The following is a 15,903-nucleotide window of genomic DNA, read 5'->3' on the forward strand; positions in this document are numbered from 1 at the left end:
CAGTTCTATTATCTAGGAGAAAGCAAAAAAAATTAAGGACATTAATATTTACCAGAGACACTTATATCTATCCACTCATCAGTTTTACTGAAGGATTTTTCATTTTCCTTGGGGGAATCAAATATATCCTTTGGTGGTTCATTTTCACACTTTTCTTCTTTGAGAGAAATTTCCTCTGGAGTTACTCTAGTTCTGTTGGAATCTTCTATATCTATAAAATCATCACTGAAGTCTTCACTTAAATCATTCTTATCAGAAGATGACAGAGAAGACAATGAAATGTCATCCACATCATCACCCAGGTATCTAATTTTAGTATCATGTTTCATGGTCTGGTCATTTTCTGTTATATAACTATCATTTTCAATTAGTTCTTGGTCCTTATCCTTAGCTCTGTCCTTAGCCACAAGTGCAGCATCTTCCTCTATACATGTGTCAGCCGGTGAATTTTTATTACCATCAACTGTGATAGTCCCAGAAAATGGAGATCGGCCAGATTTCAGTAGAGAGGGATGAACCATCCTATAACCCAAAGTGGAAGTTACACCCGGGCCATTTGGTAAAGCCAACTTCTTTCCACCAGCAGCATAAGGCCTATTAAATCCATACCTTAAATGTTCATTCCCATTGAGTACTTCCGACTGCCGAGAATTTCTTGCTAGCATACTTGACCTCAGAGGCACTCTAATGGGTAGCTGTTGATTCTGATAAGGCTTTGTAAGATCTGCAGCTCTATTGAAGGAATGTGATCTGGTTATAGATGAAGGTGGAAGGAATGAATTCTGAATGGAATGTGAAAAACTCTGTGACCTAACCATTTTTTCACAAGCAAGAGATTTAATATTATCTAGGGATTGTGCTAAGCTTTCTCCAGAACTGCTTCTGGTGGCACAGGAGTTTGCTCTAGGCCTTTGGATGCTACCAGCTGATCGGTTTCCATAAAATCCATTCAACTGCGACTTTGGAGCACTGACTGAAGCATATGAAGTCCTTCCTAATAATGTGCCTTTGGTGAATTTACCCAAATTAGACGGTCCAGACAAAGACTTTTGGTTTAACTCTTCTGCAGATGACACAAACATAGTAGATGTCTTTGCTAACTTTGATGTGAGTAAAGAAATACTTTTCAAACCTCCCTTCATCCCATTTTTATCAAACATTCCTTGAGCAGGTGCATGTTTTTCAGGATCAATTTCTTTATCATGTGAACTCTGAGTACCGTTAGGCTCTTCAGGACTTTGTGCACTAAACTGGTATTTATTTGCCGTTCTCCAGTTAAATGAATGGGACAATGAACAATCAGAGCCATTATTTTTGATGTAACTTTTGGCATTGCTACTCTTGGAAGTTCCCAATAAATTAACAGGTTTTCCATTTGGCATTGGCTGCAGTGTACTTCTTACAGGTTTTGTTCCATACTTTGGCAACTTGGAACCCAAAAAAGTCTTGATTTGTGTTTTTTCTTCCATGAGCTATATGGTGCATTTGTTCTTAAAATTTGACAAAATCTGAGGAGACAAAAAAGCAGATTAAACATTTCTAAATAAGGATAATTACATGGATTATTACATAATATGAATGCATATTCTTAAATAAATGCAGCAAAAACCAAGTTACTCATAATTCCTACAGAACTCTTAATAAATACTGATTACACTAATTAATAACTTCATGTTAGAAGAAAATAAACATTTTTGTAAACCCTTTTATTAACTTGGGCTATGGATGATGATAGCAAAATCCAGAAATAATAAAATTAGACTATCAAATTTGTATTAAAAAATAACACTTCTACAGCACATCTTCCAATTTCCAATCCAAATTATTTTTTCCATTTTGGGTAATATTATTTCCTTCAAAAATAGAAACGTGACTTTGTTTTTTTTTTGGGGGGGGTTCGCGGGCCTCTCACTGTTGTGGCCTCTCCCGTTGTGGAGCACAGGCTCCAGACGCGCAGGCTCAGCGGCCATGGCTCACGGGCCTAGCCGCTCCGCGGCATGTGGGATCTTCCCAGACCGCGGCACGAACCCGTGTCTCCTGCATCGGCAGGCGGACTCTCAACCACTGCGCCACCAGGGAAGCCCTGGTTTTTTTTTTTAAGTGCATTTGATCTTATAAAAACTGGAATGCAATTTAAAACTTTCATTATTAAAGTTACGAGAAGGATGTAGATAAAGAATCCAACAGCACCAAAAAAATTCTTCTGGCATCAAGGGCTGAAATGTCAGCTGTCATGTTAAGCAAATATCTCAAAAGAATTTCTATCCAGTAATATAAACATACATTACAGTTAGTGTCAGGGTGAGAAGTATAATGAGTTAATAACATTGATTAGTCCATTAATCTCAACCTCTCAAATTTTTTTTCTTTAATATTTATTTATTTGGTTGCACCAGGTCTTAAGTTGCAGCAGGCAGGCTCCTTAGTTGTGGCATGCGAACTCTTAGCTGCAGCATGCATGCAGGATCTAGTTCCCTGACCAGGGATCGAACCCAGGACCCCTGCATAGGGAGCGTGAAGTCTTATCCATTGCACCACCAGGGAAGTCCCTCAAATTATTTTAAAGGTAATAAACAACAACAAAAAGGTTCAATGAACACAAAAGAGCATAAAAATAAAGTGTCCTCTATGTGAGTAACTTTAATAAATTATGTCAGCTGATGAGATTACAAAAATGAGATAAAAATATTAAAATGCCCTAACATTAACAAAAATATAATATGGTCACTATATGTTCACTGTGGTTATATAAAAATGTTGTAACACGGGCTTCCCTGGTGGTGCAGTGGTTGAGAGTCCACCTGCCGATGCAGGGGACATGGGTTCGTGCCCCGGTCCGGGAAGATCCCACATGCCACGGAGCAGCTGGGCCCGTGAGCCATGGCTGCTGAGCCTGCGCGTCCAGAGCCTGTGCTCCGCAACGGGAGAGGCCACAACAATGAGACGCCCACGTATCGCACACACACAAAAAAAGAGACAGACTAGGGCTACCCTGGTGGCACAGTGGTTGGGAATCTGCCTGCCAACGCAGGGAACAAGGGTTCAAGCCTTGGTCCGGGAAGTTCCCACGAGCCACGGAGCGGTGAAGCCCATGCACCACAACTGCTGAGCCTGCGCTCTAGAGCCCGCGAGCCACAACTACAGAAGCCCCGTGCCTAGAGCCCCGTGCTCCTCAACAAGAGAAGCCACCACAATGAGAAGCCCACGCACCGAAACAAAGAGTAGCCCCCGCTCACCACAACTAGTGAAAGGCCGCGTGCAGACCCCAAAGCAGCCAAAAATAAATAAATAAAATTAATTAATTTTTAAAAAAGACACAGACTATATATACGTGTGTGTTTTATTTTTCAGCCAAAAATCCACCAGCTACAGTCGAACAAGAAAATGCTTAAACTAAACATCTCTAAACTTTAAAAAGTAGTGGCCAGAAAAAGATTCTGCACAGTGTGATCTGGCTCCTAGCCTGATTACACTGCCTAGAAGCAATAATGAGAAAAATTGGTGAGTTCATAAAACTTGAAAATTTTAATATATAAATATTTTAATAAATATCCTCCGGTTTGGATATAAAGACCTGCTTTGGCATGCCCTAGAAAAGTCCAGGAGAACATCTTCAGCACAGAAGCTTTAAAACCTAAGCTGAGACAGGCAGAGTGGCCACCAGAACCTGTTGACTTCCAAGGCATTCTTCTGAGTTAAAGAAAGGGTCTGAAGCCCCTAGAAATGTACTACACCCTCGGCAGGATGGAATAAGGCCAGTACAGGACACTTAACAAAATCTAAGGAGACAGGAGAGCCTGGAGCCCCAGAAGAACTCTCCCCCCACCACCACTTTATATCCTTCAACTACAGAGAAGCAGACAGAGAATAAAACACACTGCTCAAAAGATGTATTGAGGGGGTACAGTAAAAGGAGGAGACAAAGTCACAGCTAAGATGAGGATGGCATCAAGGAGAACTCACCCATGTTATATCAGGGCAGATACAAAGTCTTGACTTCACTATCCAAGTATTTACCTAGCAAGATATAAAGAAAAGGCCATGCAACTGTATAAACAAGAGGGTGGAAAGAAGAGGAAAGAAAAAAAGAACCTAGTCTGAAAGCAAACATAACACAGGAAAATAAGGAAATCCCCAATGAGTTCTTTGTAACAGAAAACAACCTAATAAGCACATACATTTAATAAATCAAAAGCTCAAAGATGAAAAGACAAAACAAGTAAGTTGAAAAGAAAAGCTATGGAGCTAAGAAAATCAATTAAGAAAAATGAATTTGAAAAAAAAGCAAGAAAAAGAACCAAACACTGAAAATCAAACTAATGGCAAGAAGAAAAATCATAAGAAAAATCTCCTAAGTACTGAGGAGAAAAACAGACAGAGATACCAAGGCAATCAGATAGAATAAGTAGGACAGAGACTAAACAGAAAGATACTTAGTATCCCTGAAGTAGAATAACTAAACAAATAGAAGAGAAAAAGCAGGTAGACATGATAGAAAATAGTCCTAAAATAAAGGTAAAGAAAATCTACAAAAGGAAAGGAAAAATACAATAAACCACAGATCCAAATACATATCTAAATTAAATTAATAAAACGTCAAGGATAAAGAAATAATTCTCCGGGAATGCAGATCGAAAAAAATCATTTTGTAAAGAAAATTTTAAGACTTTTGAATAAGCAAAAAAGATCCTTCTGATGAAATGCTGCAGCTTCTAGGGATAATTTAATCCTACAGGAATTGTCATTGGACTATTTTACCACTCTGTAAAGATAGAGGTTAACATATAGAAAACTAATGGTAAAGCACACAATTCTTGTCTACAGACATGCAAATAAATTCTGCCCATTTCAGTTGACTTCTCTCCACCATGATGGAAGAAGCCAGCTTTGCAAATTCACTTCAATATTCCTGATCTATAAATGTACGTGTCCTTTGCATTCTCCCTTGGGCCAGCTATAACATATCTCTGACTCCCTCATTAATGATTAGATAAATAAAACCTTTAACATGTCCATTTGATATCTGAATAAGAGTCATGATTTAATTCTTTTCTAAAATTTATCCTTAGTAGTTTTGGAAATTCCACCAAGATACCCAGTGGATTCACCTGACAGAGCTAGGTAACTTCTTTGCCAAAATAGTACATACACCTCACAGGCAGCTCAAGCCCAGACATTTCTTGTCTCCCAGAGGTGAACTAAGAACAGCAATAGAACTTTGTTAACTGTGCTTTCTATTTTAACTTTCCTCTCTTCTAATTTTGTTTTTGGTTTATTTATGGTCAATAAGTTATTCTCTGTTGGTGATAACAATGATTCAGAATTTGATTTTATGGACTGTCATTCAGTGATCTCTGTAAACAAATTAATGGTTTATACAGATCTGTGTTGGGTGAGAGAAAAAGAAGAATCTGATTCATTAGTCACCTGTTCACTTATCTCTTTTGTTTACCTATCTTTTTTTTTTTTTTTTTTTTGCGGTACGCGGGCCTCTCACTGTTGTGGCTTCTCCCATTACGGAGGGATGTGCAGGCTCAGCGGCGGCCATGGCTCACGGGCCCAGCCACTCCGCGGCATGTGGGATCTTCCCGGACCGGGGCACGAACCCGTGTCCCCTGCATCGGCAGGCGGACTCTCAACCACTGCGCCACCAGGGGGGAAGCCCTATAAAGTCTCTTAAAGCAGCTCTGTTCCGACTGGCTTCTGGTGATAAATACACACTATTTTTATAAATTGAATATTACCAAAATTCCCAGAAAATAAGCAAATTGATCTTCTAATATTTTAAATGTGTTATATATTTTTAAATTATTCTTACAGAAATTAATTCAGAAAGGTTTTAAGAACCAAGTTCATATAATTAAGGTAAATGGCAAATAAAAATAGTTTAATAAAATAGGTTTATCTTCTGCTTTTTAAAATCAATGTTAAGTATAATACAAGCATACATCTTTATTCCATTAGAGTAACTTTCTAAAACATATATAGGCTTACGGATCAAATAAGCCAGTATTACTCACACACAGTGTTTAAGACTATGAAAATGTAAAACTGTATTTAAATTGAATGACTATTCTGACAAACTTTTCATTTCAACAGTAATTATGTTTTATAGTATGTCAGCTTACAAATAATTTCCAAGAACTTTAAGGTAACAAAAGCTTAGACTAATATTAAACTGAATTAATTAGTGGATAATCACTGGCTTGCTAGATCATTTCTAAGTAAGAATATTAAAACTTTGGTTACTAAGCATAATTTCAAGTTTATATGCTTTTGCTTCTTGTTATTGTGTGCTACAGAAAGACCCTCTTTGGGACATGTAAATGAACATGTTCGTTTTTGCTACTTTGAGAAATTGTACACTAGATCCCATTTTTATAAAAGTAACATGCCAGATAGATAGATAAATAGACAGAGGATATAACATAGAGATGTGCGTGCACCTATATATTTAAACACACAAACTGTTAATAGTGATTACCATTAGGGAAGTGAGAATTAGGTGAAAAGAAGTCTTCTTCTCACCTTTACATCGTTATTGCTTAAATAATTTAAATATGCCCATATTTTTACCATTTAAAACATGTTAACTAAAAAACTGCATTTAAAAAATTAAAACTATTTATTCAGTATCAAACAAGACTCTTAAACAGTTTAATCTTACCAAAAAAATTATTTAAAATTAAGTTTAATATTACAGAAAATATACTTAAAAGACATAAAAATAGAAGTTTGGATAAAACACAAAAGAGGATTTTTTTAGTCAACAGACATTATTTTTTCATAAATTACTATTTCAATTTCTCCAGACTTCAACCTCAATTTATTGTTTCACTTATCAATTTTATCTTTAACATTTTATTCTAAATTCACCATATCCATTCCACAATTCTAGTTCTTACCCTCATCTCTTTCTGCATTACTAAAAAGCCTTCCTATTCCTACGTTATCAAGATTTTGACTCCATTTCTATTCAAACTGTCAAAACAGTTATTCTCTCAAAACACAGATCTGATCATGTCATTCCATAGATTAAAAACCACGTGTGGCCCAGGAACAACAAAATAAAATCCAAAACCCACTGTACAGAGATCAAGCTTCTCTATTTGCTTCTACCCTATCACTGCAGTACTATACATTCTAGCCAAGATACATTGTCTATCATTCTCCCAAATCCATCCTATATTTTGTACCTTTTATGCCTTTGCTAAAGTTGTAAAGACCACCTTGAAGATCCTACCCTCCAAGTCCAAAATCATTACACTCACAAACCTTTCCAGTTAAAATTAATTTTGCATCCTTCTCTATTCCCTTCACACCAATAATAGAGCTGAGTCTGTCTTATAATTGTGTGCATGTTTATTTGACCCATAAGAAAGTATGAGAACATAAACTGTGCCTGCTATAGGATCACAAATATGACAGATCGTCAACTTTTAAGTAAACTCATAATCTTAGTGCAAATTAATTTAATAAATAGTAATCCAAGACTGAAAAGTAATTTCATTTTGTGGGCCTGTGACTGATTGGTAGTAGCGGCCTTGAGCAATACGTTGAGGACTCTGAGGTAAAATCTAGACTCTGCAGTAAAGAATCTTGATCAAACAGCAATATCTGCCATGAGCAGGAAAAGGGACAGCATATCCATGCTGGATGACTGCCATCCTCATTTTCTGATAATGACCTTTACCACAAAACATACTCCACACCTACAAATACTTTCAGGGTGACCATAAGAAAACTAGTAATGATATTAGATATAAGGGTCATTCTGCAAATCATTAAATAACACACATTAAAGATTCTGTCCTCTGGTGAGTCATCTGTGAGTCAGAAAGGCCTTAACATTTCCCTGCCAGTCACAAGTAGACTGAGAACAGAACACTCTATTCTTTCACTTCTCTATGCTTCTACTTGACTGTCTGAAATGAGGGTAATATATGTTATCCCCCAAGAACATCTTAAGTATTAATAACTTAGAGGCACAAGATAAGCCCACAAGAAAGCCACACTGTTACTACAAAATGTTTAGGGTACTATCACGTGGCAGGGGAGAAAAAAGATTAGAACCTGAATGTACTATTTCCTATCAAGATTATTTACTGATTTCTAAATGCACAAATAACTGCAACATAATTGTTATCAATCATCTTGGACTGTGGTCTTAAAACTAAGCTAATCTGAGAGCTCAACTCTATAAAGTTTCCATATTTGCTTATGTTATGAATATTGTCACTTCATTTGTTGATGAGCTACCTTCTGTCTTTAAATATTCATGAAACTTTCTCCTATACTTACTTGTAACTCTGAAGTGAAATAAAACAGACATTGTGAATCTGCTTCATTTTAGTAGTTGTGCTGTCTTTGCTACACTTTACCTGATATGCAGTCGGTTAAGCAATTAAAAAATGCAGTCATGGGCTTCCCTGGTGGCGCAGTGGTTCAGAGTCTGCCTGCCGACGCAGGGGACACGGGTTCGTGCCCTGGTCGGGGAGGATTCCACATGCCGCGGAGCGGCTGGGCCCGTGAGCCATGGCCGCTGAGCCTGCACGTCCGGAGCCTGTGCTCCACAACGGGAGAGGCCACAACAGTGAGAAGCCCGCGTAACGCAAAAAGAAAAAAAAAAAAATGCAGTCATAAGTCTGAAAAAGTACATGTTGACTACATCATCTAATGATATAATCTTCTCTGAAATACTTTAACATTGTCTGTGAGCTTTAGTTTAATGCTGAACTAAGAATAATACCTGGTACAGGGCCTGGAAATATCTGAGATTTTGAGTTACTTCCTGTAAGAATAATTTTTTTAAGTATAGCACATTTAAAGTATGGTAGTTCACATATGAAAGAATTTTCAGAACTACTTATAAATTCTTTTTTTTTTTTTTTTAAATTACAAATCAGGGGCTTCCCTGGTGGCGCAGTGGTTGAGAATCTGCCTGCCAGTGCAGGGGACACGGGTTCGAGCCCTGGTCTGGGAAGATCCCACATGCCGTGGAGCGGCTAGGCCCGTGAGCCACAGCTTCTGAGCCTGCGCATCTGGAGCCCGTGCTCCGCAACAAGAGAGGCCACGACAGTGAGAGGCCCGCGCACCGCGATGAAGAGGGGCCCCTGCTTGCCGCAACTAGAGAAAGCCCTCACATAGAAATGAAGACCCAACGCAGCCAAAAATAAATTAATTAATTAATTAAAAAAACAAACAAAAACCGAAATAAAGCCTTTTAAAAAAAAAAAAAATTACAAATCAAAGTTTTTTGCTTTTAAAAGGAATCCACAATTGGATAAGAAGGGAAAAGAAGGAGCAAATATTACTGAGTACTTATATAACAGGTAACATCCTTACCACATTGTCCCTGTTAATTGTTTAATCTTCCTAATATTATAAGGTGGTAGATTTCATTCTATTTTAAACAGATAAACCAAGATTCAGAAAGGCTAAAACACTTGCCCAAAGTCACAAGTTCATAAATTACTTAAGAGAATTCAGGTTCAACTCTACCTGATTCCAGGATCCAGGCAGACTACCTTCCTGACAAAGGAATGAAATATTCTGAGAAGTTTACTGATAGCTAAGGACAACAGTGAAGGAAGGAACTGGATAGCTAAGGTTAGAGGAGAAGCATGAAGACTGCGAAGACCCTAGGTATTGATTAAAGAAGTTTTTGCAAAAGAACAAGTAAGAGCTTTCTCTTTTTCAAATTTCTTTCATATCAATTACCTTATCATCTGAGGAACCACCCACTCATATTCTTTTTTTTTAGTTTTTCAAATAGCTTTTTAGAAGGTATGAAATGCATACATTTTAGGGATTTTACATAGGCATAAATTCACTACTGAGTCCAAGAGCAGTTAACTGAACAACAATGCTGATGACTACATGCCCCTACCAGTCACTTCTTGAAACTTGCTTTCTCATTCAGATAACTACAGTTAATTTAAAAAAAAAAATTTTTTTTTTTTTACCTTGTGTTACCCAACCATTTCCCTCATATCTTCTTCTCCCATGTTTTTTCAGGCTGTCATCTATGTCAAGTTGATTCAAAGCCTTGATTATAGCAATTAAATAAGTAAAAATAACACCTTCAAAAGTAAAGGTTTAAAACAATACAACTTCATTCCAGATTCTTCACGGTTTTAAAGAGTGCACACCGAGCTCAACCCAAAACCCCATTTTTTTTTTTTTTTTTTTTAAATCAAGCTGACCTTTTTGTCCTCTAGCTACAATTTTTTACTCAGGCAGATGGGGATCAAAGCAACTTGTGGAAGTCTCAAAATGAATTTGTGGTTTGGGAACATTAAATGATGTTATTAAATGCAGATTCAAAGTATATTACTTCCTGAAACTTTAATTTAAGGAACAAAGAGAATACTAGCAGCTAAAGAAGAACTGGAAGCTCCCCTGGCCAACCACACAAGCTCTCTCTCCAAATTTATTTAGTTCAGGTAAAACTCAATAACTGCGTAGGACATTCAAATGAATGTGTACTCCTATTTCTTGTCAACAAGCCAAGAAGGGTTCCTCAGACCACTCCAGGTTTATGTTCCCTTCACTGGAAACCAAGTTCTTTGAGAATACAAACTATGCCTTTCACTCTTCTGTTTCCACTGTGACCCTAGGACATAGGCTTGCACATAATTGGCATTTTATAAATGCAGGTTGAAAGCAAGAAAAGCATATCCCTTAACAGTGATTTTCTGAGAATTTTGTTAGTTTTACCTCTAATCAACAATATAAGCATTTAGGGCTTCCCCGATGGCGCAGTGGTTGAGAATCCGCCTGCCAATGCAGGGGACACAGGTTCGAGCCCTGGTCCGGGAAGATCCCACATGTCACAGAGCAACTAGGCCCATACCCCGCAACTACTGAGCCTGCACTCTAGAGCCCGTGAGCTACAACTACTGAGCCCGCGTGCCTAGAGCCCGTGCTCTGCAACAAGAGAAGCCACCGCAATGAGAAGCCCACGCACCACAACGAAGAGTAGCCCCCGCTCGAAGAGAAAACCCACGTGCAGCAACGAAGACCCAATGCAGCCAAAAATAAATAAATAAATATTTTTAAAAAGCAATAAAAGCATTTATATGTATAAAGCATAACACAGCCTGACACAAGTACAAGCTTCTGTTTATAAACTCCTATTTTCCTAGGTAAAACAGGTACCCAAATTCATGATACTGATTTTTTTCCCACCCCTCCACAAACCACACTGGGTTATTAAACCCAATGAAAAAGCCAGTCTCCTCCCTGGTAGCTTTCTTGCTTAAGAATTTATTCTAATTTGGAATCTCATTCCCTATTCATACCCATGGCACCTAACTCTTTAAGTTTTTTCCAAGAAACCTACAACATTTGGCATAAAACATTATTTTAAAAAAATAAATTACAGGGGCTCCCCTGGTGGCGCAGTGGTTGAGAATCTTCCTGCTAATGCAGGGGACACGGGTTCGAGCCCTGGTCTGGGAAGATCCCACATGCCGCAGAGCAACTGGGCCCGTGAGCCACAACTACTGAGCCTGCGCGTCTGGAGCCTATGCTCCGCAACAGGAGAGGCCGCGACAGTGAGAGGCCTGCGCATCGTGATGAAGAGTGGCCCCCGCTTGCCACAATTAGAGAAAGCCCTCCCACAGAAACGAAGACCCAACACAGCAAAAATAAGTTAATTAATTAATTTTTTAAAAAGTCTCCATTCTTAAAAAAGAAAATTACAAAAGAAATGGGACATGACACAATCTCAGTCTGATTGTGCTCTTTATATGTTCTTTGTGTGATTTAATTACAAAGTATTTTAGATAATTACTCTGCAACTTTTAATTGAACTAGGATACTCATATTTTAACATTTTTAAAAAGTAAACATCCTTAAACTAGTTAACAGCATTTAATCAGTCCCCAGAGGTATTGGCACTGAGAATCTTATTGATTTTGTAAAAATCAGAGTGATTAAAGTTAGGTACAATATTTGCATCTATAAGTTGATCATGATGTAAGGCATAAGGACCACTGAATATAGGAGCAATCTTATTGTGCTTAGGCCTATCACAATTCAACTTCTTCCTCTGCAGGGAAGCCCCACTTAATTCACTGCATACCTCCACCTCAGATTACTATAACACTTTTTTGTTAAGCATCTATGAGACAAGATCCTAAAAAATAAACAAGGTAGGATATAATGCCTGCCAGGAGAAGCTTATGATCTGGCAAAGGAAGGAATGTTTTCATCATGGTCATGACTTAGAATACATTAATTCAGTCATCAAACATGTATTGAAAGCCTTTTTGAAGACATTTATTAAAAGATTTATTACAAATCAGGCTCTATGCTAGAGGATGTGGATACAACAGACACTCCAATACAGAGAAAAAGACATATAGACAAGAAAAGGGCAATGAAGTGCTATAATTGCTATAGGAGAGTATATGGGATAGTACATGAGGGTACAAAAAAGAAAGTACTTAATGGGAGAAGGGGATTTCATAAATGGCTTCATAGAGGAAGCCAATGCTTGAGTTGGGTCCAAATGATAAATAGTAAATAATAATATAATAATAAAGAAAATGTGAGAAGCAATACAGCCTAAGTAAAGAGTATAAACAAAAGCACAGAACAAGCATGGCACATTCAGGAAACTGTTATTAATTAAATAAGGGTAGTGAACAGGGTTCAAAGAAATGCTGCAGGAAACGAGAAAAGTTCAATGGAAAAAATACAGCCTGCGAAAGGCCTTAAATGCCATACTAAGAAATTTGAACTTTACTACAGGCAGTAAGGAAGCCAAAGGGTTTTAAGTCAGAAAACAATGACCTGACCTGAATTTTGAAAACTGGCTCTGACTTCAGTATGAAGGATGGACCAAAGGAAGAAAGGTAGATAGGTTAAGAGGTTTTAACATGAAAATGATGGCAAGGGTTGTAGCAAAAAGGTTAGAGAAAAGATACAAATACAAAAGATATTAGTAATACTGAATCTTGAGAATTTGATCATAACAGTGGACACAAAATGAGAGCACAATATTTAATGAATAAATGGATGAATAATTGACTGACTGATTAGGTGTAGGAGATGGAAATGGATAACTGATTGACTAATTTGATGTAGAGAGGAGAAAGGGTTCATGATTCCAGGCCTGACTGGACAGAGGGTGGTGCCTTTAATTGAGGGCAAACATTATGTCTAGGGAAAGAGATCGTAAACTTAGCATGTCAAGCTGACTTTGAGGTAACTTTGAGGTACCTACAGAGGGTGCAGGTGGGGATGTTTACAAGCCATGTAAAGAAGTCTGAAATGCAAGGGCAAGATCTGAATGGGAGATGATTTGGGAACTGTCAATACAAAGAAAACAGTCAAATGTTCCACCAGAAACAGGTGAGGTCATCTGGGGAAGATGTAGAAAAAGGAAAGAAAGGCTAAGGAGATCCAGGGGATCACGAACATTTAAGGAATGGACAGAAGGGGAAAAAAGCAACAAAGGCGGCTGAGAATGCACAATCCAAAAGGAAAGAAAAGAACTGGAAGAGAATTTGAAAATAATAGGCAGTAGTGTCAAATTCCACAGATAAGCAAAGAAAAACTAAAGACTGAAAGGAATGATCACCCTTGGTAGTTTGCAAATTTGGTCACCTTTGCCAGAGGAGTTTCAGGAGACAAGATGAGGCACAGAAAACTACAGAGTTCAAGAGTAAAAATAAGGTAAAGAAATAGAGTCAGGAAACGTTAATCCATTCTTTCAAAGACTAGAAAGAAAAAGGCAGTAACCTGAGAGGAAATAAAGGCAGTAGTTTTGGTTTTTTCTAATTTTGTGCTCTCTTTTCTAAGATGCAGAGAAAGAGCTAAAACAGCAGATTAAAAATAAGAAAATGGTGGGAAGAATAGCTACAGCAAGATACCACAGGATATAAGATGAGGATGGGCTTCCAGTCCCATGATGAGGCCTGGAATGCTAGACAGGAAAACAAGGCAGACATTCTGATTTACAGCTGAGTCACGAAGAAGGTGGTAGCTTGACAGGCACATTGCTCAGGGCTCTAGCCCTGGGAACACTGGACACTACTGCAGGCTCCACTCACCCACCTTAGTCGGGACTGGCTAAACCTGCAGGATGTGGGAATTGTGCTTGCAGCTGAACGGGGCTGTAGAAAGCAGGGACTAGGTCTTATTAGATGTTATGAGCAAACTCAACCAGCAAGATTATTGAGACAGTGGGCAATACAAATAATTTCAAAAATATAAATGTAATGAAAATATCTGTAATATTTACTCAATAGCTTAATTTAAAAACTCATTTTTAAAATTCTCATCATCTAGCACAGAGCCTGGCACATAACAGACATCAGCGCACACAAGTGAATGATGTTGTGGGACCGACTCAGGGCAATATCCCAAGAGACAGAACACCTGTGGAAGGCAGGCTCTGCAGTGTTTCCAATGGCCTGGATAGAAAAATCTCCTTCCTATGGGACCAGGAGGGTGGAAAAACCTAATTGTCCCTACTGAAAACAAAAGAGGACAACATGACTGTGAGGGGTCTTAATGATAACATTTTAAAAAAAACATTAATTTTTATTAAAAACATTAAAAAAACATTAATTTTTATCAAGAACAGTATATGTATGGCACTGTGCTGATCAGTTTATAAAAATTACCATATCTTAACCTCATTACAACACACAACAGGTACATTTATTCCCATTTCAGAGATGAAGAAACTCAGTTTTCTTCAGAGGTTAAGTAACTTGTCCCAGTTCACATAGATAATAAAGAACCAAGACTACTGAACCCAAGTCAGTAGCACTCAATATGATGAGTAGTGATAGTAGTGGTAGTAGTAGTAACAGCAGGAACAATAGCAGCTAACAAACACTCTTATAGCTCTTACTATGTGATAGGCAATGTTCTAAGGGTTTCATATTTATTAACCTTCACAACTACTTTATGAAGTAAATGTAATCATTTTACAAAGCAAGAAAGTAAACACAGAGGGGTTAGGTAGTTTTCCCAAGACCACACAGCTACTAAGTGGTGGGGCCAGGATTCAAATTTAACCATTACCCTATACAGCCTCTCTCCTATTCATTTTCTCTAAGCTAAGATGCAATATACTGTGTTTTTCAAACTGTTGTTCATGACATCAATGTATTGGTTTATGACAAGCAAGTTTTGTTGTAAATGAAAAGACTAGAATAGAATGGACTACTCCACTCTTTTCCCAATACCTTCTCTAGTGCTGGACGAGATGGCCAACATCCTGGGTGAACTACAAGAAAAGCATATGTAACGGATGTGTTTGTTTAGTTTTGTAATGGATGGGGAAGGAATCAATCAAATTTAACAGTGAAAAATATTCAAAAACTTATTCATGGAGCACAAATCAGAAAATCTGTTTCTTCTTCTTTAAATGTAAAAGTTGTATAGAATAGATAAGAGAAAATGTTTAAGAATTATTCAAAGTAACAGTAAAGTCAATTTCAATGAAAAAAACCCCAAAGAATAATCTATTTTTTTGAAGAAATCAACACTTCAGGGAAACAAGAATATGATGAAAAGGGTCAGGGATTGAAAATAGAAAGCTGAAAAAGATGCTCAATTTAACTCCAATAAGAGAAAAAAATGTAGCCACAAGGGGGAGACAACAGTTACTGGAGCCTTCTGAAGAACTGAAAATAAATAATATACAAATTGCAGTTTTTTTCAAGAATATCACAGTAAGAGGGCTTCCCTGGTGGCACAGTGGTTGAGAGTCCGCCTGCCGATGCAGGGGACACGGGTTCGTGCCCCGGTCCGGGAAGATCCCACATGCCACGGAGCGGCTGGGCCCGTGAGTCATGGCCACTGAGCCTGCATGTCCGGAGCCTGTGCTCCCCAACGGGAGAGGCCACAACAGTGAGAGGCCCGCGTACCGCAAAAAAA

At 38.0% G+C, this 15,903-nt stretch overlaps 1 protein-coding gene across 6 annotated transcripts in view; it reads right to left on the minus strand.

Moving 5' to 3' along the window:
- The window catches only part of CCSER2 (coiled-coil serine rich protein 2), a 160,173-nt gene that overhangs the window by 123,388 nt on the left and 20,882 nt on the right, over positions 1-15,903 (minus strand). For all 6 annotated transcript variants that reach the window (XR_003437841.1, XM_027129689.1, XM_027129690.1 and 3 more), the window contains one exon: positions 53-1,508. Coding sequence is in view for 5 of the 6 variants with exons in the window: in XM_027129689.1 (XP_026985490.1) it covers positions 53-1,469 (1,417 nt within the window). In the remaining variant the exon portion in view is untranslated. The remainder of the gene's footprint in view (positions 1-52; positions 1,509-15,903) is intronic.

This window comes from Aethalodelphis obliquidens, unplaced genomic scaffold (genome assembly GCF_003676395.1).
Source record: "Aethalodelphis obliquidens isolate GAN/ISIS:26980383/991018 unplaced genomic scaffold, ASM367639v1 scaffold37, whole genome shotgun sequence".
NCBI classification, from domain to species: domain Eukaryota; kingdom Metazoa; phylum Chordata; class Mammalia; order Artiodactyla; family Delphinidae; genus Aethalodelphis; species Aethalodelphis obliquidens.